This window comes from Ornithodoros turicata, chromosome 1 (assembly GCF_037126465.1).
Source record: "Ornithodoros turicata isolate Travis chromosome 1, ASM3712646v1, whole genome shotgun sequence".
Lineage (NCBI taxonomy): Eukaryota > Metazoa > Arthropoda > Arachnida > Ixodida > Argasidae > Ornithodoros > Ornithodoros turicata.
In genome coordinates this window covers 215260317-215286557 of record NC_088201.1, presented here as the reverse complement: position 1 = coordinate 215286557, position 26241 = coordinate 215260317, and the positions used below count along the sequence as shown (strand labels likewise).

At 45.9% G+C, this 26241-nt stretch overlaps 1 protein-coding gene across 1 annotated transcript; it reads right to left on the bottom strand.

Moving 5' to 3' along the window:
* Positions 1–2642: 2642 nt before the first annotated feature.
* On the bottom strand, positions 2643–24873 carry LOC135394485 (atlastin-2-like). Its single transcript, XM_064625249.1, has 12 exons — positions 24868–24873; positions 24170–24325; positions 19106–19296; positions 12770–13088; positions 8466–8757; positions 6788–6915; positions 5414–5470; positions 5146–5217; positions 4002–4145; positions 2860–2922; positions 2725–2793; positions 2643–2669 (listed from the first exon to the last, which is right to left on the bottom strand). The coding sequence occupies exons 1-12, from the start codon at positions 24871–24873 to the stop codon at positions 2643–2645; spliced, it is 1524 nt and encodes a 507-aa protein (XP_064481319.1).
* Between the last annotated feature and the right edge of the window lie 1368 nt (positions 24874–26241).

Below are 26241 nucleotides of genomic sequence, written 5' to 3'. Positions count from 1 at the left end.
AGGGAAGCCAGCGCCGTCCGGTTTGACGCTGCGTTCGAGATATTCCGTCTGTGAGCATGTCCGCTTCCTTTGGACTCAAGCTGTGGCCACTTCGACTGCTCTTGTGGCATGCTTCTCCTTTGCCGTCGTTTATCTGCTGTGCGCTCTCGCGCAAGTAGCGTATAGCAATGCGACGGTATTCTTGATCCAAATGGGTGCTAGCGGCTTAGAACAGTGCTATCAGGACTCCTCCCTCGCAGCCTGTTATTGTATTAGTAATACAGTGGCATTCCAAATGATACTGATATACAATACATTAATAGCAATAAAAATAGTATACTGCTCCGCCCTGGTGCATTGCCAAGAAGCAAGAAGAACGGCTGGAAAGGGCGGATGTTGAATTGCAACTAAGTGTTTCTTGGGATGTCCTGTCTCATCACTCGTCTATGGTCGGTTGTAGAAAACTCTACCAGACACCGCGCTCATTGTTGCCAGGGTGCACTCAGGAACCATAAGCAAAGGCTGCAACACGGGGTTGTCCAGACCGTTTATGAAGTTTCCTCATTTTCAGGACAGTATTGGGTAATGAATTCCAGTGTTCTAGTGTGCGTATGAAGAACTACTATTTAAGGCGGACTCATGAAGTACAGTTTACATCCGCTTCCGGTGAGGGATGGCAGCACCGCCAGAAAATTGTTTCATTTGTCCTGCTTTCTTCCCACATTCTTTCCATAACCCCTTCTCCCTGCAGGGGAGTAATATTACTCTCCAGTAGAAAGGGAGTAGGGAGAAAGGTGTTATGCTACTCCCTTGAGGGAGTGAGGGGACACCCTTTTGAGCGTAATTGTACTCTCCAAAGGGTGTTATATATGTGGCAAAAAAGCAGTTAAAGTACACCCTTTTTTAAGAGTGTACTGACATCCTGCCCTCATTTCGAACACCAACCCCAACAGTATTTCACCGCATTCTACAGATACCATGTCCCATTCCACCCAGCCCTTCTACTGGCTGACACTCCTGTTGTGCCGTTTGATAATGTCATCCAATTTTTGACTATGTGTGGGTGACTTAGTCAGATGTAGACGTTCAGCATTGATCCGCTTTTATCCATTATCACCGAACTCCTCATGTATATATGTAATCCTGGATCACCTCATCGCTCACACTTGTAGATAGCTCGCAAGTGCCATACTCACTTGTCATCCTCCTCTCTCTCTCTCTCTCTCTTATCCTGGACCATCTCATCGCTCCATACCTGTAGATAGCTTTTAGCTACCACACACACTCTCTCTCACATCATCTCTCCCATAACCATCTCCCACACACTCACCATAGTTTTGGCGCTCTATGGCCTTTGTTGCCGTTGTGCCATTAAACGCATAATCTCTCTCTCTCTCTCTCACGTGCGCGCATTTTATATTTTATTTTTTCATAAACCATTGTTCTCTTAACGCTCTATCCGTTCCTCCTTATCCAGAACTTCGTTTGAAATTGCGATGTTTCGGTATGATGTGGTGCACAGCTCGACTCTGGTTGCTTCACCTCACGACATCTTGCCCACACATATTCGAACCATTAATCGAAGATATGTTGGAAACGACAAAAGAACGACAAAAAAAATGAGCTTTTTGTTAATTACCGGAGTCGGAAACATTATTTTTTCGGTAACCAGTCCCGTTTATTATCGCACAAAAAAATGAGAATAATGTGTGTTGTAACAGAGCTATGAGAACTGTCAAAAGAGAACAAAGTATGGAATTTACCTTTTCCATATTTAAGTTGTGCATCTCGGCAATATCATTCACCTCCTTCGCAAGTCTCTCTCTCTCCTGCTGAATCATCTAACAGAGAAAAAGAGCTTGATTAGCGCAAAAAAAAAAAAAAAAAAGAAAGAACGGAAATCGTGGTGAACATCATGCACTTGTCTCAATCTACTTTTTGTTCCTGGACGATTCTTTTTTTCTCTTTCGGCGAATTTGTGTGCTGATATTCCGTGCGCACTGTAAATTACGATGCTTCGCACTATTATGGTAAGTGAGAGCTTGTTGTCGAGGCTTGTTATGAACTAGATCCTCTCGGAAGCGAACTCTACATCACGACAACCTGACAAACCTCAAATTCACAAAGCGCTGTGATGCCATCAAATTTCTAGTAAGCTACTTTGAATGCCGTGAATGTCCCAATCAAGAAAACCAAACTTGGAAATAGTCAGACGTGATGCTGAGACAACGGTAATGACGAATGAATTTAGAATCGCAATTAAATATCTTAATGATAGACATCTCCCTTTGTAAACAAATGTCATACTGTTATCGACAGCGCCACCAATTTGGTAGAGTCCAACTATGCTGGAAGCTGTGGGCCAACAAGGTCACCCCCGAAAGCCACGTTGCTTTTTTTTTTTGGGGGGGGGGCATCTTCAGTCCCTCTTTTCTTTCAATAGGAAGCAGCCAACAAGTGCCCATTCGTGGAACCCAGTCCTCCCCCCTTTCCGAAAATTATTTCGGTTTCAGTCAGTCTACCAATGTCATGATGACGTTTCTCGGGTAGAGGGCTATTAGATTCTGTTTTTTGCAAACGTTCACGGCACGTCGGTTACACAGCCGAGGCAAGTTACGACTGCATTTCCGCTAAAAGGTGCCCCGGTCGGCAGACACTCTCGCTTAGGGCTTACCCTCGCTTAGGGCTGACTACAAGTCACATGACTGCAGGTAAAATCATAAAAAGTGACATTGTAATCATTACCTTCTCTATTCTTGCTTCGTGATCACGTTGACACTGCTCTCGGTCCTCAGCGATCCGGTTGTTCATTTCCTGCACACAATGAGGCTTATAGGACGACACACAAGCTCAGGAGCCGCGCATAATAACTCGACTTACATGGCTATACTCCCTCATCATATTGTGAGTGCGTTTCAAGGTGTCGTAGCGACTATTCAGCTCCTGCAACGAAAATATCAACGTTTTATATATGTATGTTACGCGTATCAGTAAATATAGCTTCTCATCCATAATCGTGGCTAAAATGTGCGATGTGTGTTAGTCTTGGAACCTCTTCTCAGAGTATTCCCAGGCACTTCTCCAGAACAATATCCAGTTTTGATCCTCCATCGTGAAAAACGTCACTGCGGGTCACATTTTATTTGCTGCCCACAATCGTACACACAGAATTCCGCATAGCCGAAAGTACACTTCTGCGATGCTACCTCATTCCAAAACAACAAGTCAATGTGGTGCACAAGCGTTACAACTGGAGAGCAAGAAAGCCTAGAGGACAATAAGCAAGAACATAAAACGAACGCTGTCAAGTGTGATCTATGGGCAAATGTAACACGTCATTAATCAGCACAATGTCAATAACGATTTCAACTGAGCCAATACTTACTTTCAGCCAATAACATCATCATGCCAACCTGCTCAAGGTGGTCCTTTATAGATTTACCCACTCGTATATCAAAGACGCCCACTCTTAGAACACTCCTCTATTTGCCGCAGAAATCTTGTTAGTCGAGTAAATGGGAATGAAACGTGTGACCATAAGCCGTGTTGCTAATAATGCCATCATGTTTTTTTTACCCGAATGCTGATAGTAGCTGCTACTACAATGAAAAGAAACTGCTGCCGCCCTTAAACATCTGACTCACCACAACACCGCTTATCAGCAACAAGCACCGGAATACTAAAACTGGGAATACGAAGTGACATTTAATTCCGGGCGAATATTCCATGCAATGTGTATGTTTCTATGCTATCTACGCGTGGTGTATTTTTACGCTTGAGCCGAAACAAGAGCAGGGAATTTATCGAGGGCAAAACAACTTTAGTTTCCTAAACATGATCGAGGAATTTCTTCCCCAGGGGCAACACCCTACCCACCACATTAATGACGGTGTTGTAGTTAAATATAATAATGTACCGCCTCATAATAATAATAATAATCACCATCATCATCATCATCATCATCATCATCATGTTGATGGTGTTGGCGACAAGGGAACGTAAAAGCTACTACAGTACATTACCTCTATCAGCTTTTCCCGAAGAGTTGTCGCGAAGTCTCCCAGCTTGGGTTCACTCTCAAACTTTTCCAAGCACACTCTCATCAGCCTATCATGTTCAGTTACGATATCACTGTCAGAATCGGAGTCTGCAGTCATCCTGGCGACCTGTAAGAACAATTATTTAATGAAAAGAACTCGACCATTACGTTTCTTTTCTTTTATTTTTTTCAGTGCAGTTCAATCATTTATTGTCCTTTCGGTTGAAGGGAAGCAAAAGGCAGAGGAGGCTTGAGTAAGGCTGCCCTCCCAAAGTACAGCGTGCAGCAGCGGTAAACAGTAACAAAATACAAAATAACAATATAAAAGTTAACAGATTAGGAAGTAACGAAGTAACAGAATAGAAAGTAACAATATTAAAGGCACAACGAGGTGGTTAGTTCACGTTTAGAATGAAACTAGCGAGGTTCTTTTTGGTCATTATTAACAAATTGAATAAACATTGAAGTGGACGCATATTGTAGTGTCCATTCCACACAAATGTGTACATCACTGGTGTATTTCGTGCCTATTGGCTCCGAGGACCAAATCTCAGGCAGACTGGTTCCACACTAACCTCAATGAATCGCGTGAAAATCCTTGCAAATTTCACCAGCAAGCTAATGGCAGTGTACATGTCGTATGGACAGAATGAGAGGCGCCGTCCAAGCCCTCGAGAGGGAGACCCGTCGTTTCGGAGCGTGGTGTTGGGATTTCTACAGGGCGTTTCTCCGCAAGTGACGTACTCACCGAATTTTTCTGTTACTTTCGGCAATTACCTTCTACAAACTTTTGGTGCCATTTTGGAAGGCTTTCAACAATTTTTAATTCAGGGATTCTTTGCGACTGAGCTTTGTAAATTACCAAGAGAACCTCATTTTTTTAATACACCGGCCCCGGTGGCCCAGTCTGTTGCGTGTTCGCCTTCTGACGTCGAGATCGTGGGCACAGCAATTTTGGTTTGAGAAACCAAAATTGTTTCGGTTGTTCTAGTTGTGTGTAGTACCAGATTGATAACTAGGGAAATATTTAGCCTAACGGGCGGAAAAGCGTGCCCGTCCTACATTGTTCTATCTGGTAGACAGAAAAGAAAGTTCTAGTGAGAAAACAACTTCAATGAGTTACTTACCGCTTCCATATCGGTTTCATATTGTTTTACGAGTTCTTCGATGATTCGCTTGTTATGAATATATGCTGTTGCCTGTGAACAGAATGAATATTGAATATAATTTCTACCCGGTTATCGAAACCCCACACATATACGAGGTACAAACGAAAACTGCAATTGTTCCTCGCATTAATGCATTCTCGTCGTCGTGTCAGAGTGGTGTTCTTCTCAAAAATCTATTGCTTGTATTCGATTCTATACTACCGAGACCACGTGCAATGTAACCTACGTTGAAGACTGTCATGGGTTCAGGGAGCTGCTTTCCGCTGAAGACGTTGAAATAAACCTGAAACATATGAATGACTCTTTACAGCTCCATCTCACTCTGAAGCACGGGAGTCAGCAAAACGGGACTAAACCGTATCCGCTCTAGAGTGCGCAACACAGACATGAATGAAGGACGCGTGATCAATTTCGTCATCAAAAAACGAATCTTCCAACGTAAAGTTGAGCATCTTCCCCATTCCGCGACCGTATAGCTCTCAGCAACGTTAGCTTTCACTGCGGTTTCGACCGGTGGAGCGGGAGCTGAGTCACCCTGCTGCGGTACAGCTGAGCTATTGGCAGAGAGGATAAGATCCTGAGATACACACGACTACGATTGGCACTGATAGGCACGATAGCCTCATCAACGGTGTGCTAAAACTGCCTATTAAGCCTGGTTTAGAGTCCGACAGAGCGGTGCGTAACGACGCGCGGGGCAACGCCACGCATCGCGAGCCGCCGCCGGTGAGTTCATAGTTCGACGATAGTCGACGAAGCGCGGCGCCGTGGCAAAGCGCTACCAAGCCAGCCGCCGTCGGGGGAGTAGAACAATGCGGCGGTGAGCAGAGAGCTGTGCACGGCGTGAGCTCCAATGGACTCGCATTTCTCAACATGGCGTCGCCTATTGAGCTATTCAACGCAACTGGAAAGGAACATCCGTTACTATATAATAAACGACGGATGGTCTATAGAGACAGGTAAAGGGAGAGCAACTCGTAAGACATGTGACTTTCATTAATTCAGTGTTCATGTTGGGGGCTACCAAACGTGTTGCACTAATGCAAATATAACAGTGCCAACGATGAGAACACGGATTGTCTTTAGTCGGATTCCTGAACGCGGGTACAGATATGATTGCTTTCCCACTAGGAAATGTGGAAATCCCCGGTGCTGTTTTCGTTGCGCTGCACCGAATCGCATCAGACTGTGATCCCGGCAGGATGAGGAAGCATGGCGTAGCGAACGCTGGCTGTCGGCGCGCAACGCTGGCGGCGATGGGCGAATGCTGCGCCGTACCCTATACCGGCCTCTAGGATATCGCGTAGGGCGCATCTCGCATGAACAACACAAATATCAGCCATCTCGATAACAGCACCTTCGGCAAGCAATGCCTCCTTTGTAGTGCTTTTGTAACTGCGGACACCCCCCTACACCGCGAAAGTAGCGGAGCAGCACGAAACGCGCCCACCCAATAGTTCAGCTGTTCGCGTTCTTCGCACACTTTCATTGCTCGCTCTGTGATGTCTCGGCCCCCGCTCCGCCAATCGAAGCCGCGTTGAAGTTAACACTTTCGGAGAGCCTTACAACGTCTCTACAACTTGGAACGGACGGAGCTTACCTGGAACATAGACACGAGCTCTTTACACGTAATCTTCCTTCCATTAATCATTTTGGGAACTAGCCTTTCGGTTGAAAGCAGGTAATCCAGGAGGCTGTCTAACTGATCCCTAAAATCCTCACTTAAAGCTGAGAACGAAGGAAGACATGGTGAGGTATTGTTGTACTGTTTAGTTAGAAAAAAAAAAAGAAGAAGAAAATATGTACTATAGGAAAACACAGTCAAAAATGGGGAAAGTCTGGCACTCGCAGGTGAATATGGGATGTACTTAAAGGTATTGAAATATTCAAATAATTTATTGTAGTAAAACACAAGCTTTCAGACAGTCCTTCCAGAACACAGTCCTTCCTCAGGTGCGATGCATTGGACACTTGGTAGAGATATTTATACAAACGTGCGAAACGAAGAGAGAACTTGAAGAACCTAGAAGAAGAACTTGTATCTTCTCCTTAGCACCGTTTTTGTCCCCTTTTTTCTGATGCACATTATATCAATAACTCTACGAAGTGTTCGATGAGCCGCACCTGATGAAGGACGGGCTATACGAACGAAAGCTTGTTTTCACAAAATAAACTCAGAATCTCTCAATCTCTCAAAATACTAATCTCGATAAGCAAACACCTTCAAGCAAACGAGTACCGAACAAACGAATTCCTCCAACTGCCCTGCGAGTGTGGACAAGTGGGAAATGTCGACGGTGTAAGGGATACACGATAGGCGTTATTTGTATTGAAGCGCTAAATCCAGCCCGACTTGCTCGGCCAACCGAGGGCTCACTTCCACCAGATCAACTGGCGATATCACGCTCCTATTTAAGTAGAGAGGGACCCTAGTTATAACGTGAAAAGAGTTAACACTTGGACGTGGACTGGATTCGTGTGTTCCGTCCTCGACTTTCGCTGCACTGAGGGTTTTAACCCATTTTAACTACGACTACCTCTCCCTGTCTGTCAGTGAAAGACTCGGTGCGCCTGCGCACAAGTTCCCACTTTGGCCAATCAACAGCATTTCCCACGTGAATATTTTTTTCCAAATCACGCTATCATTAAATATATCGTCTCATTAGCGGATTCTGATGCTGCCCACTAGAAATGCCACATTCTGCTTATGCTGTTGTTGCGTTTATTGATTGGCTAAATTGTGCACTCGCCGTTCTACGGGAACTGCTCACGCATAAGCTGTTCGGCAGTAATGTAACGGTCGCGATAAACCACAGCAGCTTTTCACCGTGTAGTGGTCTTGTGCAGGAATAAACGCATTCAAATCTTTTTAGTTTTTTGTTTTTGTTTTTTGTCTTTCTACTTCTAGTCCAGAAATCGTGCGAAGCCATCGTTATTTATAGTCATTACCGTAACTGCAAGAATCACCACATTGCCGGTTTCGAAGCAAATAATATGCATAAAAGAGCGTCTGAATATCAACGATATACGTATACGATTCCCCTCACAGAATAGTTTAATTCCGTATTTCACGTGAAACATTCCCAACGTAGAGGTATGCTTCAAGATATCACGTACTTGGCACACTGCATTACGACGGGTGCCCGTGCATCAGCGGCTTTAGAATTTGCGTTTGTCGCTTTATGTGAAAGCTACATGGAGCATTGGTTTCTTGTTACTATCTGCTTCGTTCATCACTGAGGGTAGATGCACGGAATTTGAAAGTACAGGAATCTCACCACTAAGCCTTCCGTCAAAACCCTGCTCCTCTACAGCGTCACCAGGTCTGGGCATGAGGAAACACCCCACTTCGGCGAAGCTGGTTCTGATCCTTTTACGCAGTTCGCATACTTCATCTGGCAGTATGGGGTCCGTTTGAAGCAAAACTTGAAGCAGCTCTTCTCCGCCTTCCAGTCCAAATGATTTCTCTTGCGGAAATTGCCAGTCACGTATGAGAAACAGGAGCTTCTGGAACACTTCATTGCCATCGCCACCAGCATTTCTAGCCATGCTAGCATACTCCGTAAATAGCTGGAAGAAGGAATAAATTACAGACTGCCGACTGATCACAGTTCGATACTTTTCTGTGCTCTTTTTTTTTTCTTTCATTTTCTTTTTTTTTTTTATGCTTTAACCCATAACGCTATGTTACTCCACGACACATGTGTATTACTCATCTTTCATTGCATGTTCGCCTAAGTTGATTTCTTCCCAGACGCTACGACACTACGCCTCTGCGTGTGAGAAGAAGAAAAGGTGGGTGGTGGTGTTGAAAGGACTCGCCGTTGTCGGCCTCACAGATGTGGGCAACGTCACAACTGACGCTCAGGAGAATGTGCGTCCTGGGCCGACTTCTAAGGAAACTGTGCCGGCATATATCTGAAAGAGCCCGAATGAAGCCCAAGAGAACCCCTAGACACCAGAACCTGAACCGGGATTCGAACCAAAGATGGGAGGAAGCCCGTGACAAAGCGTCTCTCCGCTCAGACAGCAGCAATAATGGGGTATTCGCAGACGACCATAACATTATCGGGAAAAAGGGCACGTGGACCCCACGTGCAGTTATAACCTAATTTGGGGGCGATCCAAGTTCTACGTACACGAAGGAAAGGGGAAAATCTGAGGGATTGCTAGGAATGCTGAGCTGCTTTCATGACTTGTTGCTATTACATTTGTCGGTGAACGAACGTCCAGGTGCTGCGTTCATATCTGTTGGAGACATTCGAGCTTCTTTCTGCAAACTAAGCACGATATATATATATATATATATATATATATATATATCTTGAAAAGTTGGAGTTGGATCGGACGGCTACGTAATTATATAGTTGAAATAAATGGGAGGCAGAAGACGAAAGTAGGGGAAGTAACAAAAAAGGGGTTTATTAAAACTTAAAAATCATAAAAGTTAGGGAGGATGTCTACGTTACGGCGGAAGCTCCGCCTTCTTCGGGACAAAAGAGCTAAATGTGGCCACGAGGCTGATAAGGGGCTTGAGAATGACGTGGTCGGTTGGGGGAAATTCCCGCCACCTGGCGGTTGTCAATTGGGGAAATTCCAGAGCGTTTCTGTGTCAGGTCCAGGAGTGGGGTCATCGTCCTTGTGGGTCAGTGGGGACCTTGATCTGGCTGAAACGAGAAAAGGCAACAGGGTCTTATCTAGGTTGTTAGACTTCTTATTGTTGACAGCATGCCAGGGTCCTCGTTAATGGCCGATCGGAATTTGTAAATTAGGTAAGATTCCCGTTGTTCCCGGGAGCGGTCGGAGGTAAAGTTCGACTGGAGAATAAAAACTGAGGCTTCGTTGATTGAATGTTCTGGTTGTTTGAAATGGCGTGAGACTGGGAGATTAGGTTTCTTGGTAACATCCGATCGGTGATTGTTGAATCTAATTCGGAAAGAAGTTTTTGTCTGTACCCACGTATTGGGCCCGGCATGTGTTGCATTGGATTAGATAGATAACGTTGCATGAGTTACAGTCTACGTCTGCGTTGATCTTGACGGTAAAGTTGGAATTCGTACTTCTGACCGTTTGTGCGGTCTGCATTAACTTGCAAATCTGGCATCTCTTGCCATTACATGGATGACAGCCAGACAGACTAGCCCTCCGGCGGGCTGTCATCCATGTAATGGCAAGAGATGCCAGATTTGCAAGTTAATGCAGACCGCACAAACGGTCAGAAGTACGAATTCCAACTTTACCGTCAAGATCAACGCAGACGTAGACTGTAACTCATGCAACGTTATCTATCTAATCCAATGCAACACATGCCGGGCCCAATACGTGGGTCAGACAAAAACTTCTTTCCGAATTAGATTCAACAATCACCGATCGGATGTTACCAAGAAACCTAATCTCCCAGTCTCACGCCATTTCAAACAACCAGAACATTCAATCAACGAAGCCTCAGTTTTTATTCTCCAGTCGAACTTTACCTCCGACCGCTCCCGGGAACAACGGGAATCTTACCTAATTTACAAATTCCGATCGGCCATTAACGAGGACCCTGGCATGCTGTCAACAATAAGAAGTCTAACAACCTAGATAAGACCCTGTTGCCTTTTCTCGTTTCAGCCAGATCAAGGTCCCCACTGACCCACAAGGACGATGACCCCACTCCTGGACCTGACACAGAAACGCTCTGGAATTTCCCCAATTGACAACCGCCAGGTGGCGGGAATTTCCCCCAACCGACCACGTCATTCTCAAGCCCCTTATCAGCCTCGTGGCCACATTTAGCTCTTTTGTCCCGAAGAAGGCGGAGCTTCCGCCGTAACGTAGACATCCTCCCTAACTTTTATGATTTTTAAGTTTTAATAAACCCCTTTTTTGTTACTTCCCCTACTTTCGTCTTCTGTCTCCCATTTATTTCAACTATATATATATATATATAATGGTCCTGGTCCCGGTCCTGACCAAGAAAGTGCCACTGTCGAAACGTCGACCGTTCTTTCATTTGTTAAATTACCCATTAAATAAATTCCTGTAATCTGTAGTTCACGTCTTATTGTTTTACTTTTATTCAACTTCGTAGCCGTCTGATATATTAACCTCTTTGACCTATATATATATACATATAACGTTCGTTCGCTGAACGAGCAGCTGAATGTTTCGCTAAAGCTAAACTTTGGTTCCGTTACGAAACTACGATCAAAATTATATTGTACTCTTTCCCGTTTCGGCGCTAAGCAGTGAATGGTGCGTCAACTGGTGCACCAGTGTTTCTTAGTCCACTATTCCATTGGCACGTATTCCATTGGGAGAGCAGGTCTTGCCCCGCGCTGGGCGAACCCTTTCACCACCTTGTTTCTTCTAAACGGTAGCGTTGGGAGAAGTACTTTTGTTTGAACTGGACCAACTGAAACACGAGCTTTCCTTTGAGAGCAAGTTATTTTTTTGTATTTTGCGCCCCTTTAAAGAGTAAAAGAGTTTCTACCGCGTGTTGAGCATTCGGCAGACGTTAGAGAGCCCTCAGGTAGCCACACACCGACGACTGTACCGGGACGCATGATCAAAGTTGTCTCGTGACATCAAGCCACGAAATAATGTTACAGTCCGAACTTCTTAATATGACCACAGCCGTTCCCGCGGATTTTGGTCATCGAGCGAATTGTCATATTAACGAATTCTACGTGTTTAGCGTCGTACCACGTACGCTGTTTACGCAAGCTTCATAAATTATAAAACTACGTAAGCTGGCCAGTGGGATACCGATAATGAGGCATTTTAAAATAATGAATAATACTTTGTTTTTGTTTAAAAAGTCTGACAAAGACGTTTGCACAGTGTTATTATCAGCCTGACGTTTATCCCCTTCCCGCATCTTCTAGGTCGGTGGATGGCTTATGATAGGTTACTGACTCTATCAGCGAGGACACAACTCTTTTAAGCGCGTCAGACAGGCGCATCTAGAGTCACACCGAAAGCGTGTCCGCGTCTTGTTCGTTATATGTCAGAAACACCGCCATTTCACTGACAAAAGGTCATAGCAAGGAGAATAAAATACACGCGTTCGCCCCAAGTTGTGCTCAAAAGACCGGTCATTTCATATAAACTGTAACGGCCCATCTCGACGAAGACGAGGAAGAAGAGGAAAAAGGTAGAACGTTGGGGGGATTGGATGTTGTACCCAAGACCTGAGTAAAGGAATATTACATAAACGAAATGCATTCTTTTATGAACAAGAGTTACATGCGGAATGCATTGCGAAGAAACGGTTCCCGAAGGGAAAAAAAAGGGTGATAAAGCGGAGATGTCGTATTAACGAGGTTTGTCTGCACTGGAAAATCTGAGACAGCACAGCAGCACTGCGGGGTTCAAACCCGCTTCACATTCCAGCCTCGGTATGAAAGGCCATCATCCTAAACCCTACGTCACTCGACCTGGTGAGGGCCTAGTTCCCGCTCAAATGCAAAGAAATTGGAATTGCATGACTGTGGTGCGCGTTTTGTTTAGCCTTTCTTTATTATTTTTTTCGCTAATATTAAGTTGTGCGCATTATGCACCGGAAGCTACGGTAACCACATACGTGACTCATACCCACCTTCAGATGTTCCAAATCGGCCTGGATTATTTGTTTGGTGAGGTTGTACAGTTGTATAGAACTCAGCAGCATGCTGATTGAGAAAATTGTAACATTTCCTTCTAGCGTGGTCCTGTTGTCGAATGAACCTTCCGTGTCCATGAGGATGACTGCCACGGTCCCATATCTTTCCGTCTCCACCTTGAACACTTTTCCCCACAGGTGAATGCCAGTCGTCTCCCTTTGGCTACCGTACATCCAGGAAAACCCCGTCAAGGGTATATTATCCTGCTCCATCCAATCAGATGAATCTGGCGACGTCTCTAGGTGCTCCAGGTACCTGTCGCGTTGCAGAAAACCAATAAGTACATACACCGTAGCGTGATAAACGTAAGCTCAGGTCGGTCGTGTAAGTTGCGATCTAAGCAAACTAATACCGTAAACGGTGTCCAACGATATCCCCGGGGATGCGGTTCACACATTTCTGAAATTTAATACGCAACTTACTCAGATATTAGGCTTATGAAATGTACTGAGTCATAGATAACAAGGTAGTTCCCTCTGTTCGATTAAAAGTTGGAAACGGTTAATAGGGCCGAGAAAATACAGTTCGCATAGTAATGAAGGATAGGTCAAGAAATCGTTCGTAGTGTCTCCCGGTTGGAAAAGCTAATAGTGATATTCATATTGGTTACTATTATACTATATGTTATTGGTATATTAAATAGTCGTTTTCCCGCGATCCGCAAGTAAATGCAGTTGATTATCCGAGAATATAATCATGACAATGTCGGCGAGAGCAGAGTGGGAATCTGCAATATTTGAAATTCCAGCGCATGGTGAGTTGTGCACGACGTCATATGAGACAACACTGTGACGTTGCAAGGGCGTTCCCCTCATAGCCTCGCAAGGAAGCGAGCCCGCGGGCTCCTGTTGGCTGTCATCGTCGGTCCCACGTGACTACTCCAGATTGAATGCCATGCAATGTCAAGCGGCCTAATGATCGGCCGTCAGGTTTTCTCCTCCCTGTGGATCTTCCCGCGCTGGAAAGTTTTCACGACAACAATAGAGATATGATGACGATGATGAAGGCACATGCTTAATGTACATGCTCGAATAAACGCATTCGTCATCCCAACGTTCATCCGACTGGACACAAAATCTGCAATGCAAGCTAATGAAAATTGTGGCATACGAGGCTCATCCTCACCCGCAGTGACGGATGTGTTCATGGCTTACCACCTTGTGTACGAAACCCTGCAGAGGCTGGCTTTCCAATGGGGTCCAGCCCGTTGTGGTACCGTTGAGAATGAACATCGCCGCGGAAGCAGCACTCGCGTCCCAAAGACGGACGAGCATTGTGCTGCTGAGAGGAGAACGTCGTTTCATTCTCGACGCCTCCGCGTACCCCGCCAATACACAACTCATATTCTCCCCTATCAATGTTGAGAAGAGTCGATCCAAGGTTCGCTTTTGGCATGCCACGAAACACTATCCGTTAAGATGCTGCATTGATTGATCAGAAGCAACTCGATGTTGCATTGAGAGCTTAGTGTGGTTACCGCTTGAGACAAGTTGACGCTCCCAGATGCTGTTACCACGGTGCTCTGGAAGATCTAGAGAACATTATTCTTGAGTGCGCACGCTACCAACATTCGCAGACCACGCTCTCCGGTTCCCTGAGTCAGCTGCCCTCTCGCACCCCCCTCTCTCTCCGCTTGGTCCCTGGACAAATCCAGCCCACGAACGTTTTGTCCTCAAGGCCCTATTGAGCTTTTTCGCCACGATACGACTTCGATCGTTATTGTGAAGGAGCTCATTATTTCATTCCCCACATCACCACCAGCAATGGGGTAGAGCATCAACCCTGGCTACGAAACTCCCGATTCATCGTCTCAAAATACAGTCCTCGTTGTTCTTGTTCGTCCGAGTGCCCCCTTGCCCCACTGTCTAACATTTGGTGAGGGTGCGGAGGCACCGACGCCGTTCTCGGCACTCCGCTATTACGCAGTGACGGGGAAGTTTTGGGCATCGTCGCCCTAGCACTGAACCACGAAGACTACTGCGAAGACAATGAGTCACTCACGTGAGAACGAAGTGATGCCTAGTGTTGACGATGACTACGCGGTGATTACTGCGGCCGTTCCCCGGTCACGACGACTACACCACGCCCTCAACTTCAGGTCCAACGAACAGGTGCCGGGGCGGCGGTCCTTATCAGCTACCATTATCACCACACCACCTTACTCGAGCTCATTCTCTTGCACATCCTCCGCAACCCTCAACGTCGTCTTTGTGGTCATGTCCACACCTGCGCTTACCCTCAACCATCTCTCCTGTCCGGTAGGTCAAGCCCTCGGGAGTGTGTGTGTGTGTAGTGGGGAGAATGGCAATGTTACGACGATGCCGACGTAATACCCGCGTTCGAATTGAGGCGTTCATCACGCCATCCTTTATACGAGTGCCTCGCTTCTGTGCTGTCTGACAAAAATAATTGCATATCCAGCAATCGATACGATACGAAAGTTCTTACAGAGTTGTTTGGTGTGAACTGATCGACGACATAAGTCTACCGATTTCGATTACCCTAGTAAGACAGCTATCCTTTTAAAGCACTACGGGCGTATCTGTCGTATGTGAATGCATCATGTTGACTCCTATAGCTGACTCGGCGGCAGCGTGGCAGTTCATGCTTGTAGCAATCGATCGAGTGGTCGGACTCTGCGTGGTGGAGCGGCAAGGAGCCTGCCGGCTACCAGGCGAGAAAGCGCGTGTGAGAACGCGAGAAAGAAAGGTGTACAACACATGGTGGAGCCTTGTTTGGTGAAAAATAGATAACTCTCACTATCAAATCAGAAGACCGCGACCAGTCAGTCTTCCGAGCCAAGATTTATTTCTCGTATTATTCGCTGTTATTAATATAATTCTGTGAAACGAATTTGTTATCGTTTCATATCATTGTTGAGAGGAGCCTTTAACCGGGATTTCTTCCCCCGAGTCATGCTCATACACATTATATGTATTAACCCTTTAACATTCTGAAATAAACTTGAATTGAAAGTGGAATGTAAGTGCCATGACATAATTATTCCTCTTTCTCTCTTCCATTGCTCAGTTTCTTTCCCTAAAGCCCTTGATATCCTGGCTCTGACTGGCCACTCCACCAGGTATTGACCAACTGATCGTGTCGCGTGCAGACTTCCGAAACCTCCGTTAATCCGAAAAGTATAGAGCAACATAACAGCGGACGACACGAACAAGTCTACTCGCGAAGCTGACACGGACAAGTTCCGCATGCCCGCGTCGTCTGCTGACCGATGAGCTGCCCCTGTTTTGGCATATGGACCGATACCAACATGCTCATCTTTCAACGCTAGGAAGTTCTTGTGTCTCTGCTTGAGTTCGCTCTGCCCCGTACGATCTTTGTTTGCGAACTTAAGCGGGTTTTTCTCTCCCTTACGAGATAGCCTACACAGTAAATAAGTTTACACCTTTATTTGCTCAAAAAAGGTGTATTCTTATAAAAACACCATTTTCTATTCCGCAAAGGGTGCAAGAAGAGCATTACTAAAGGTGTAATATCGATATACACCACGTTTTATTCAATGTCGGTCTTTAAGGGTGTAAAGTGGGGTGTTGAAACAGGTGTTTACCGTCTAATACACCTCTTTTAATATTTGAATTGGGAATATGGTGTTAAAAATTGTGGTTTATTTCGCGCGAGAAAATGGTTTCACAGCTCCGCTCAGCAAGTAATCACATTAGAGACGATAACCTGAGTTAAAAACACAGTATTTGACAGGGAATTATGCTAGGAATTTAGCTGATATCTTTGACTCGTTGCAAGCGTGGGTGTTAATTGCAAAAACGCATTCCCGTCACCGTTACAAACGTTTCCCACCCCACCACATGTAACGAAGGTGCCCCAACAAATTGTATTTCAGTATATGATCCATCCGACTCGCCAATATAGGCTACTGCGGGTGCCCGAGGTTTCTTCAAGACCAGGCGCTCACGTTGGCCCAGCTTGGCAACACTGTGGTTTTACCAAGCTAACGAGGCGTGCCTTGACGCATTGCGCTCCGGTTTAGGTTCTACGATGGAACCACGGCTGGTAGTGTGCCGTGTTCAGGTTGGTGCTTGCCATAGAAGCTGTCGAACTGTATGTCTCGGCGACTGGTATCGGCATGCTGCCGCAGAAGCTTCTATTACACTAGCTATTTGCGAGGGAATATTTGCCAGCAAGCAATTCCATCATAAAAGGTGTTTTAGATAGAATACTCCCCTTTTAAGAGTGTTTTTGTTTTTAAACGCCCATTATAACAGTGTTTTATTAGGAATACACTTACCTAAAGGGTGTATTAGAAAACACCCAGCATTTATTTATTTATTTATTTCCATTACCTCAAAGGCCCGAGGGCATTACATGAGGGATGGGCGAAGAAACAAAATAGGATAGCAAGCACACGAACTTACAAAAGAAAAAATAACAACAAGGAAGAAAAAGTACATAAAGCACTGGACGTCAAGCATAGAAAAATATCATGTTACACGGAAGTGTGAACATAAGTGACGGCGAAATGACTGGGGGTCAGTAATGTTGATGATAAGCTCAGGTAGTGCATTCCACTCCCTGACTGCAGATTGAATGAATGATTGCTGGCAGTGATTAGAATGACAGTGAACAAGCTTAATCTTTTTACCATGATCAACCCTGTTGGAAATGTAATCAGGTGGGAGAAGCAGGTTAGTGTGAAGTGCGGTGTTGTGGTAAATCTTGTGTAAGAGGCATAGTGACGCAATTCGGCGCCTGGTGGAGAGGAGAGCTATATTATGGTGAAACTTAAGGGCAGATACACTTGTGAAGCGGGAGTAAGATGAGGTAATAAAACGTACAGCCCTGTTTTGAATCGCCTCGAGGGAGGCGATTAAATAATGCTGGTGGGGGTTCCATATGGCAGATGCATACTCAAGTTTTGGCCTTACAAATGTTTCGTAGGCTCGGAGCCGTACCTGTGGTGGGCAAGGGCGGAGATTACGTTTAAGATACCCTAGGGTTCGGTTAGCTTCAGCGGATATAGAGTTAATATGAGAGCTCCACTCCAGGTCTGCGGTTAGTAAGACAGCAAGATATTTGTATGAATCACAGATCGTGAGAGCTTCTGATTTAACCTTATAATTATAATGCAGGCTACTACGCTTCCTTGAAAAGTGAACGATTTTACATTTGGTGTTATTTAGATGCATTTGCCATGATGAACACCAGTCCGAAATTTTATCCATGTCATGTTGTAACATGTCTTGGTCATGGCTCGTGGAGATAGCCCTATACACAACACAGTCGTCAGCAAAAAGTCGGATGGATGAGTTGCATACCAGAGGGAGGTCATTTGAGTGTAAAGGCAACACCAAAAAGATATGCGCCATGGGACAAGCCATTTACACCAAAAAAGTGTGAAAAAGTTTGCTGTATAGGAAAGCAATCGTGTGAGAGACACCTTATTGGAAGCAGCTGACTGCGTGGCTTCAAGTAATCAAACTGGCAAATAAACACTGTCTCGCGCAAGCAGACGTCCCACACGCGGCAGCCCGTTCAATTCGTGCGCGGTGGCAGTATTGCAAGAAACTTCGTTCGGGAAACTTGGAGCATGACGAAATTTCGGCAATTCATTAATCGTGCTCACGATTGCACGTGTTTGTGGACGTTAAACGAGGGAGTGTCGCGATTAGAAGGTATACTACCACAGTTAATGCGAGAAAAACTCCATGCACGAAATATTCTGATCACGCCGAATGGGTCACGCGGTCGGTTAATATTTCGCTTATATTTCGCGCTCTGTTTATATACGCTACAGTATCGGACAAAAGACTACGGAGCACGCTCCGGCTCATGCCTTCCTTAGTGTAGCGCCCTAGCAAAGAATGCGACCGTACGTACTTTTGGACATTGACTTCGTAACCCAGTCACCTCTTGGCATGTCCATTCGTTACCATTCCCTGCTACTGCGTCACTCTGAGGAAGGAATTTCCCGGAACTTGTCCCGTAAACTTTTGTTCAGCATCGTACATGCATAAATAGGTGAAACTTAATTGATGCATTGGTCATTTCACCCTAATCTGCGACCTTGAAGGCACTGGAAAGTCATGTTCATTCCGACAGTTACAACTTTCAGCAATGATGCGACAAGTGATATACCCAAGCCATGCAACATGACTGGCTCTGTGGCTCGTAGTTGCAGACTGGAACACCTAAAAGGGCCGTGTACGTTCAAGCAATTCCCAATGATAAAGTCCACTTGGTCGCCTCCCTTCTCTACGGCGACCGTTAGTACAGTGGCTACATAAACGTGTCTGTACCTGACGCAGAATCCGAGAAGGAAGGACTTTCCCAGTCGGAAGCCTCCGGCGACGGAGAGAACCACCACAGGGAGATCTGCAACATCGGGGTGGGTCAGGAGACATGCCAAGCTATCACTCCGTAGTTCCAAGGAGTTTGGGTCGGAGGCCGGGCGCACGACGACCGGACACCCTGTAGTGTGTACTGGCTCCTGAAATGACCACATTCATTGTCACGGATAGCACCATTTTACACGTGTCCCCTTGCAATAGCATATGTCACCAGTTAGCAGCGGTCGAGCGTATTATCTGCATTTTTTCAGTGGCATATATTCCTTACCGAGCCTACACAAATATTCATCAGACATATTGTGAATTTCTGAATTTTCTTTCGGGTTCGCCTCTGTACAGATTGCGCCCACTCTGCACATGGCTACGATTAGACTTTATTTTCTTTATTAGCCTCGTACTATTATTTTGTTCCAAACTGTAAACTAATTAAAATATGCATCTCTCTCAGCGCTGGTACAACACCACATTAAAGCACGTATCTCCAGTTGAGTCTATACCGGGTGTTTCAGCTAAATCCCGGGCTCAATAATTCGCGGACGGGTGCACCTATCCAAGAACCTATTTTTTTACAAGTGTCTGCATACCTGTATACCGCCTACATCTGTATCTGCCTAGAAGTATCTGTACACAGCAACACCGTCTACAAGCTGCGCATGTGTGAATACGTGGGAGGCGCTCAATATTTAAATAAAAATTCAAATGACTCTCGTGAAAAACAACTTCTAAAGCAAAGCGGTCTCGGCACTGAAGTGCGTACTACAGCTTCAGTGGACACCTTTTAGAGGAAAATCTGCCAACGAAGCTGATCATGTTTTGCAGTAATGGTGGTGGTGGTGATAGAGCTTGCTGTTGTCGGCCTCACGTATGTGGGCAACGTCACGACTCACGCCCTGGGGGAATGTGCGTCCTGGGCCGACTTCTAAGGGAACTGTGCCGACATATGTCTGAAAGCGTCTGAGGAAAGAAGAAAAGGGAAGAAAAGCAGGGTAGAGGAGAAAAATGTGTGCGCGTGGACCGTACAGCTGCTTGGAACGTAAAGTGCGAATGGAGGTTTCCAGTTTGGCCGAGTATATAATTCGGGCCTGTTGTGCTCATCCTAGTCGTCACTAACCACGGCCCCAGACTTCGCCCAAGTACAGATCAGCATGCCGTGAGCTGGGTCTCTGATGTCCCATTCGTCTGGAAGCGACCTTCAGCTCGTGGATCTCGGAGTGAGAGCATCTCATAACAAATTGTCATTGTGAGTGTCATCTTGCCTATCCTCGCAGGAACTTCCAGAAACCACTCTAGCTTTCTTTCTCGTCCTCGTCGAGGCTGCCGACATCACATGACCTTGTCTCGATTAGCAAAAGGCACACGGCACACTGATTACAATTCTTCTGGCTTAGCGTACTTCCTTCTGTAATCGGGAACTGTAATTCGTATGCTTGGAGGATAACGAGGGTCAACAGGCTCTGGCAGGAGGTAGTCGTTATAAATTCGCGCAAGGTACACCACCCTTTTCTCGTTCCGAAAGGCGTCGTCCAGTACCTACAACGAAGAGGCAGTACTGCCGGTTGGTTATACGTGGAGTTGGCCGTGGATCTGGTACCAGTTGACATGCGTGCACTTCCACAGACCGCACTTCCTCAGTTCCGGTACGTGACTCTGTCCTGCACGCTTGCTACCGTCCGCCAGTTGGTCCTGATATTTCGCGAATGTTCCGGTAACCATATACGGCATGTTTAGCGCGGCACATAACTGAACATCGGCTCAATATGCCGTTCCACTAGAGAGGACTCCCAAAACTACAGTGGTGTTCACGTCCATATGATCTTGTCCGATGCTTGGCGGAACATCAGTGTCAGCCACACCCTTTAGTGTGCACATTTTGCACTGCAGTGTTAGTTCACTGCGCAGTCCTTTTCTGTGTTCAGAAACGACTTCCATGTCCGCAAGTGCACAACTGAATGGGTGATAGATTCCGAGCGCCTTGAAGCTACTGAACAGATGCATTAGTGAAGACAGATGTAAATAAAGCCCACAATATTGACATGTAACTAAAGGCCAAAACGTTGACATGCGACTAAAGCCCACAATACTGACATGTAACTGAATCCCACAATATTGACATGTAACCATGTAACTAAAACCCAAAATATTGACATGTAACTGAAGGCCAAAACGTTGACATGTAACTAAAGCCCACAATACTGACATGTAACTAAAGCCCACGATACTGACATGTAACTAAAGCCCACAATACTGACGCTCATGACGTCGTAACGCTGAGATTCATTTCCCAATCTGATGGAGCCAACATTTCTATCAATTTATTTACCGTACTTCGACCTGGGTCCCAAGTGCTCCGATTCCAGTTCAGCTTCCATTGTGATTCAACTTCGATCCTGAATAACTTTTCTCAGCCGAAGCATATCTGCACACATGCCCATCAAATTGTCCGTTGTACCTTATTGTACAGTAAACGATATGGGCGTGTCTGAAATCTGCCCCAACCAGCTCCATCCGCCGCCGCACTTGATCCGCGCTCCTAACCACGTCATGGGATGAGGGGATACCCAGTGCAGTTCAAATAACTATTGTAAAGTTGTCCCATGAAACAACAGACCCCCCTTCCCGTTGGCATCCTACTGGATGAGTGCTAAAAGTGCTGCCAGGTTTCCGGTATCCACTGTAAAATAAAATATTTCACTGTATAACCTATACAGCGCCACTATTTTTTACAAGCATGATCCTTCCACATTTCTGTGGCTGCGACTGGTAATTCCAAGACAAATACGTTTCATCTACTGTTCCCCCGAGAAAATGAGCATCGTCGAACAAACAATAAACAAAATTTCGGGCAGGGCTACGCTGCCCGTGCTCGTGCTCCCGCGTCATGGTCAACATCGGCCTCGTCGTCTTCCGGCCACGTGCAGCGGTATATCATTTCCAGCGGTCAAATTGTTGTTGCTTGTGACGACACACTCGATGAGAGATGGCAGCACTGCGCTGCCCATTCTGAAGCGGCGTACTCCACGGATGACCATACCTGACAAAAACTCGTCTGCTGAGTCAGCGGCTTAACATAGATGAAATCTTTTTGTTGGTATTGGTTCTTGATATGTTTTTCTAGTGAGTGATCTAGCCAGATTTTCGAGTTTTTTGCGGCTCCATTTTACAAGCGAGCGGAATCTCGAAATATAGCTTTTCCCAAACCTTTCGACGACGATATAAAAATTTCAGAGTCTAAAACGCAAGATCTGCTTCGATCAGGCACTAGATCTAAGCATCCTCTTCCATTTAAAAGCAGTTGCACGGAGATCAACCAAATTTTCGCGGCGCTACGGAAGTTGAAAAATGCATGGGGATTCCCATAGAGCGTCGGTGGTGATGCACCGCCTTAAGTTAGAAACTGCAACATCTTTTGTATGTCTAACATCTTTTAACATCTATAACATCTTTTGCTGTTCTTGTGCTGTTGTAAATTGCCGTGTGACCTATCCACCTGCGACTATACCTACAAGTATGGGTAAACAATATTGGAAATACACTAAAATAAAATTCATTCAGTGTTATCTACTTCTTCACCGCCTCGTGTGTCGGTGACCTTCTGTATTCCTACCCACTCCTGGGATTTGGGAATATACAAGCCTTCGATTCTGAATGTATTTAGTTCTGCCCCAAAATCTCTGGTCCAACGAAGTCGCGTTTGATCAAATCATTGCCACTCGCAGACGTCACCACTGGCATCCCCACAGCACTCACAGACGCCAAATTGTCCATATATTCCATTCCATTTAGTAATAACTCTGGATACAAACGTGATATCGAAGATGTCATCATTTATTTACGTAGTCTGTATATCCATGCCTAATAGCTATGAGTCCGCGGCCCATACCTGTTTCCATTGCAAGAGCCTGCGAAGTAGCGTTTGGTCAGATCGTTAATTTTCAAACGACCAAAACACAAAGAGGGTACAAGATCACACACAAGTCGCTCGGTTGTTGTTTCGCGTTTGTTCTTTGGTCACTTGTGGATTTACACCAACCAGCCCAATCTATATACTTGAGACATTTCGCCAAATCGTTGCCCAAGTGGCACTCACTGGCGCCAGATTGGCAGTTTCCTCTATTTTAGCTCGTAATAACTCTTAATACCAACTTGATACTGACGGTATCATCATAAAATTACGTAGTCTGTGTATCGTCTGCGGACGGTAGCTGTTGTCTTTACTGCACCCTTAGAACTCGCATTTAGCCAATTTGTCGTCCAGAAGGCTATCACAGGCGCCAACCTCCCAATTTCATCCGGTAATCTCCCGATATCTGGAAAGTCTCATGCTCGTTCCCACAGTTGTACATCACGTCTTATTCTCTATCTTACGCGAAAGCTTCCGGTCGTGCTATCGGTGTCGTTATCAGGTCAGGGCGCGAAAAGGGAATTGTTCGCCTCAGATATGTCCTCCTCTCCCTGCCCAAATCTGTTCCTCCTCACGTACTCACGTACAACCCTGTACACTTAGCTTCCCCAAGCCGCACAATGTACTGAAAGTCGAGTGCAATAGGGGTGAACGGGTAGGTGGAAGACCTTGAACGAACTGGTGAAACTAAAGAACATTGATAAGACACATACCGTCCACCCCTATTGCACTCGACATTAGGTACATTGAGCAGCTTGGGTCCTTGTGTAGTCCTCTGCTATCAGGTCAAGCCGGGTTTCAGAGGGGGGTGTCCCGGAATGCTGCTCGTGTTGTATTCAGCCTTTTCTACCTTGTGTAGCCCCTTTATTTCAACCACAGGGTATTTAAATAAATTAACAAAATAAATAAGTATTTGTTTGCGTCAGCAATGTACTGAAGTTCGCTTAGAAAGTATCAATTTGTGCTGATGTCCAACGTGTAATTAAATATTTACGTGGTGATTTAACATCAGCAACAGCGAAAAGAGTAGCCTTTTACCAAAGTAAGCAGAGCTGCACCCTGTTAGAGCAATTATTCGACAGTATTGTACTCGAAAGGAAATTTCAGCTTACCTCCATGTCGCAGCTGGTCCTCGGGCAGAAGTAGGCGATCTGTAAATCGCGCACGTCTCTATATGAGGCCGCAATATCAGTAGGTTTTATCTCCTCTCCATTTCCTAGAACGGGGGCTGGTGGTTGGTTGACAGCCGCATCCGATAGCAGCTTGCACTTCGCAAAAGGGGGAACATTACACTGAAGAGTTTTAGGAAACCGTTGATAGCGTGGTTTGCGTCTAATATCGACCGGAACCAATCAGTGGACAAGATTCTGAGCCAGACGCGACTGTGACTGGTCCCGATAGGCGCCATGAGGTCGCCAACGGCGTGCTAAAACTGCCTGATGTCCCCTTGTGTTGGTGCACTGTACTGAGCAGCCTTATTGGAACGGCGCTTTAGTGGCTGTCAGTGGAAAGCAGTGCCGTGTAGTGTTCACCACAGTTTCCAGTGTAGAATCTATAAGAATCCATACGCTACGGAGACGTCCGACGTTTGAGGTTCCTGCTCATGATGATGATGATGATGATGATGATTGCGTTCCCCAGATGATGCAAAACATCTGCTGTCGTGCCAGTCCACAAGTCGGGATTTACTAGCTCCCATGGCATAGTGGTTAGGATGATTGCTTTCCACGGCGAGATTGGGAGGGGTTCGAATGAACCAGACGAATGTCGTGACTATTCCCCCTGAAGTCGGCCCAGGACGCATACTAACCCCCATGTCGCCCAGTCCTTCCTGCTGTCCTCTCTCCATCTGTACGCCGCTCATAGCCACAGTTGCTTCGGGGCGCTAACACGGAACCAAAAAAATGTCCGGATTTCTTCGGAATGTGTCAACTGTCGTCCTGTTAGTCTGCCGTGCACGTTTTGAAAGGAATTTGAGCACGTTTTATTTTCTCGAGTCACAGATATGTGAGCAAGACATGGTTTCGTGCCAGGTTTCGTGCCCCGATGTTGTATGGTTTACGTCCGTGGTAGAACCTTGTGTCTCAGCACGAGGACAAGTAGATTCCATTTATTTCGACATTTCTAAACCATTTCACATGACGAGCTATAATGTTTCACATTGCAAACTTCAACAGACTAGCCTCGGGAACGCACTCATTGCTTTCTTTCGTTTCAGAAGCGTATACGAAGAGGGTAGTCAACTCTTCTAGATCACATAAACAAAATACAGAAGCTGACACTGAAGATGTTTAAGTTTAATTTGTACAAGCTTTCGCGTGGAGGTCCACCCTTCCTCAGGTACAAAGTGAAGTGGTGACACACATAAGTATACCGTATTACCGCGTATTATCCGGCATGCCGGATTTTCCGAGGTCGACCAACTTTCGCGATCTGCCTGCCTGGTCTATCCCGGCATGCCGGATTAAACGAGGTCGCCGGCACGTGGTACAGAATGACTGAGACAAGTAATTCTTGCAAAACCTTTGTTGTACAACGACATGCTATCACAAACAGAAGGCTATATGCAATAGTACAACAAACTTATAAGGCATTTATGTCCTCGTCATCAGAAGAATCGCAACTTTCCGCGTCAGTGAGTCCAGACCCGTTTTCTTCGTCGTGGATCGGGCTGGGCTCCATCGTGCCCGTCGTCAGAACATCAGCTAAACGTCCATGTAGACTACTGGAGTCTGCTTCTGCCACAAGTCCACACTTGATAAAAGATTGACGAATCAGCTCCTCGGGAACTTGACTCCATGCCTCTCTGACCCATTGTGCAATGGTGGCATATGAAGCGGAGCGGCGTTTTCCCGACTTCGTGTGCTCCACTTCTCCATTCCTCAACCATTCCGTCCACAGGCTCCTCATCGCTGTCTTGAAGTTGCGATTCCAAGCTACGTCGGCAGGCTGAAGAAGTGGTGTGAGTCCACCAGGAATAATCGAGAGGCAGGTGGCGTAATGCTGCTTGAAGCTTGATTTTGTTGTAGTCTTCAGATGCGCTGGCGCACTGTCCATCACCAGCACTGATTTGGGTTTGAAGAAGGCACCCGGTCGTGCAGCCCAGACCTTTTGCTTGTAGGTGTTCATAAGCTCAGCAGTCATGCTCCCTTTCATTGCCACGGAAACAACAATTTCTTTAGGG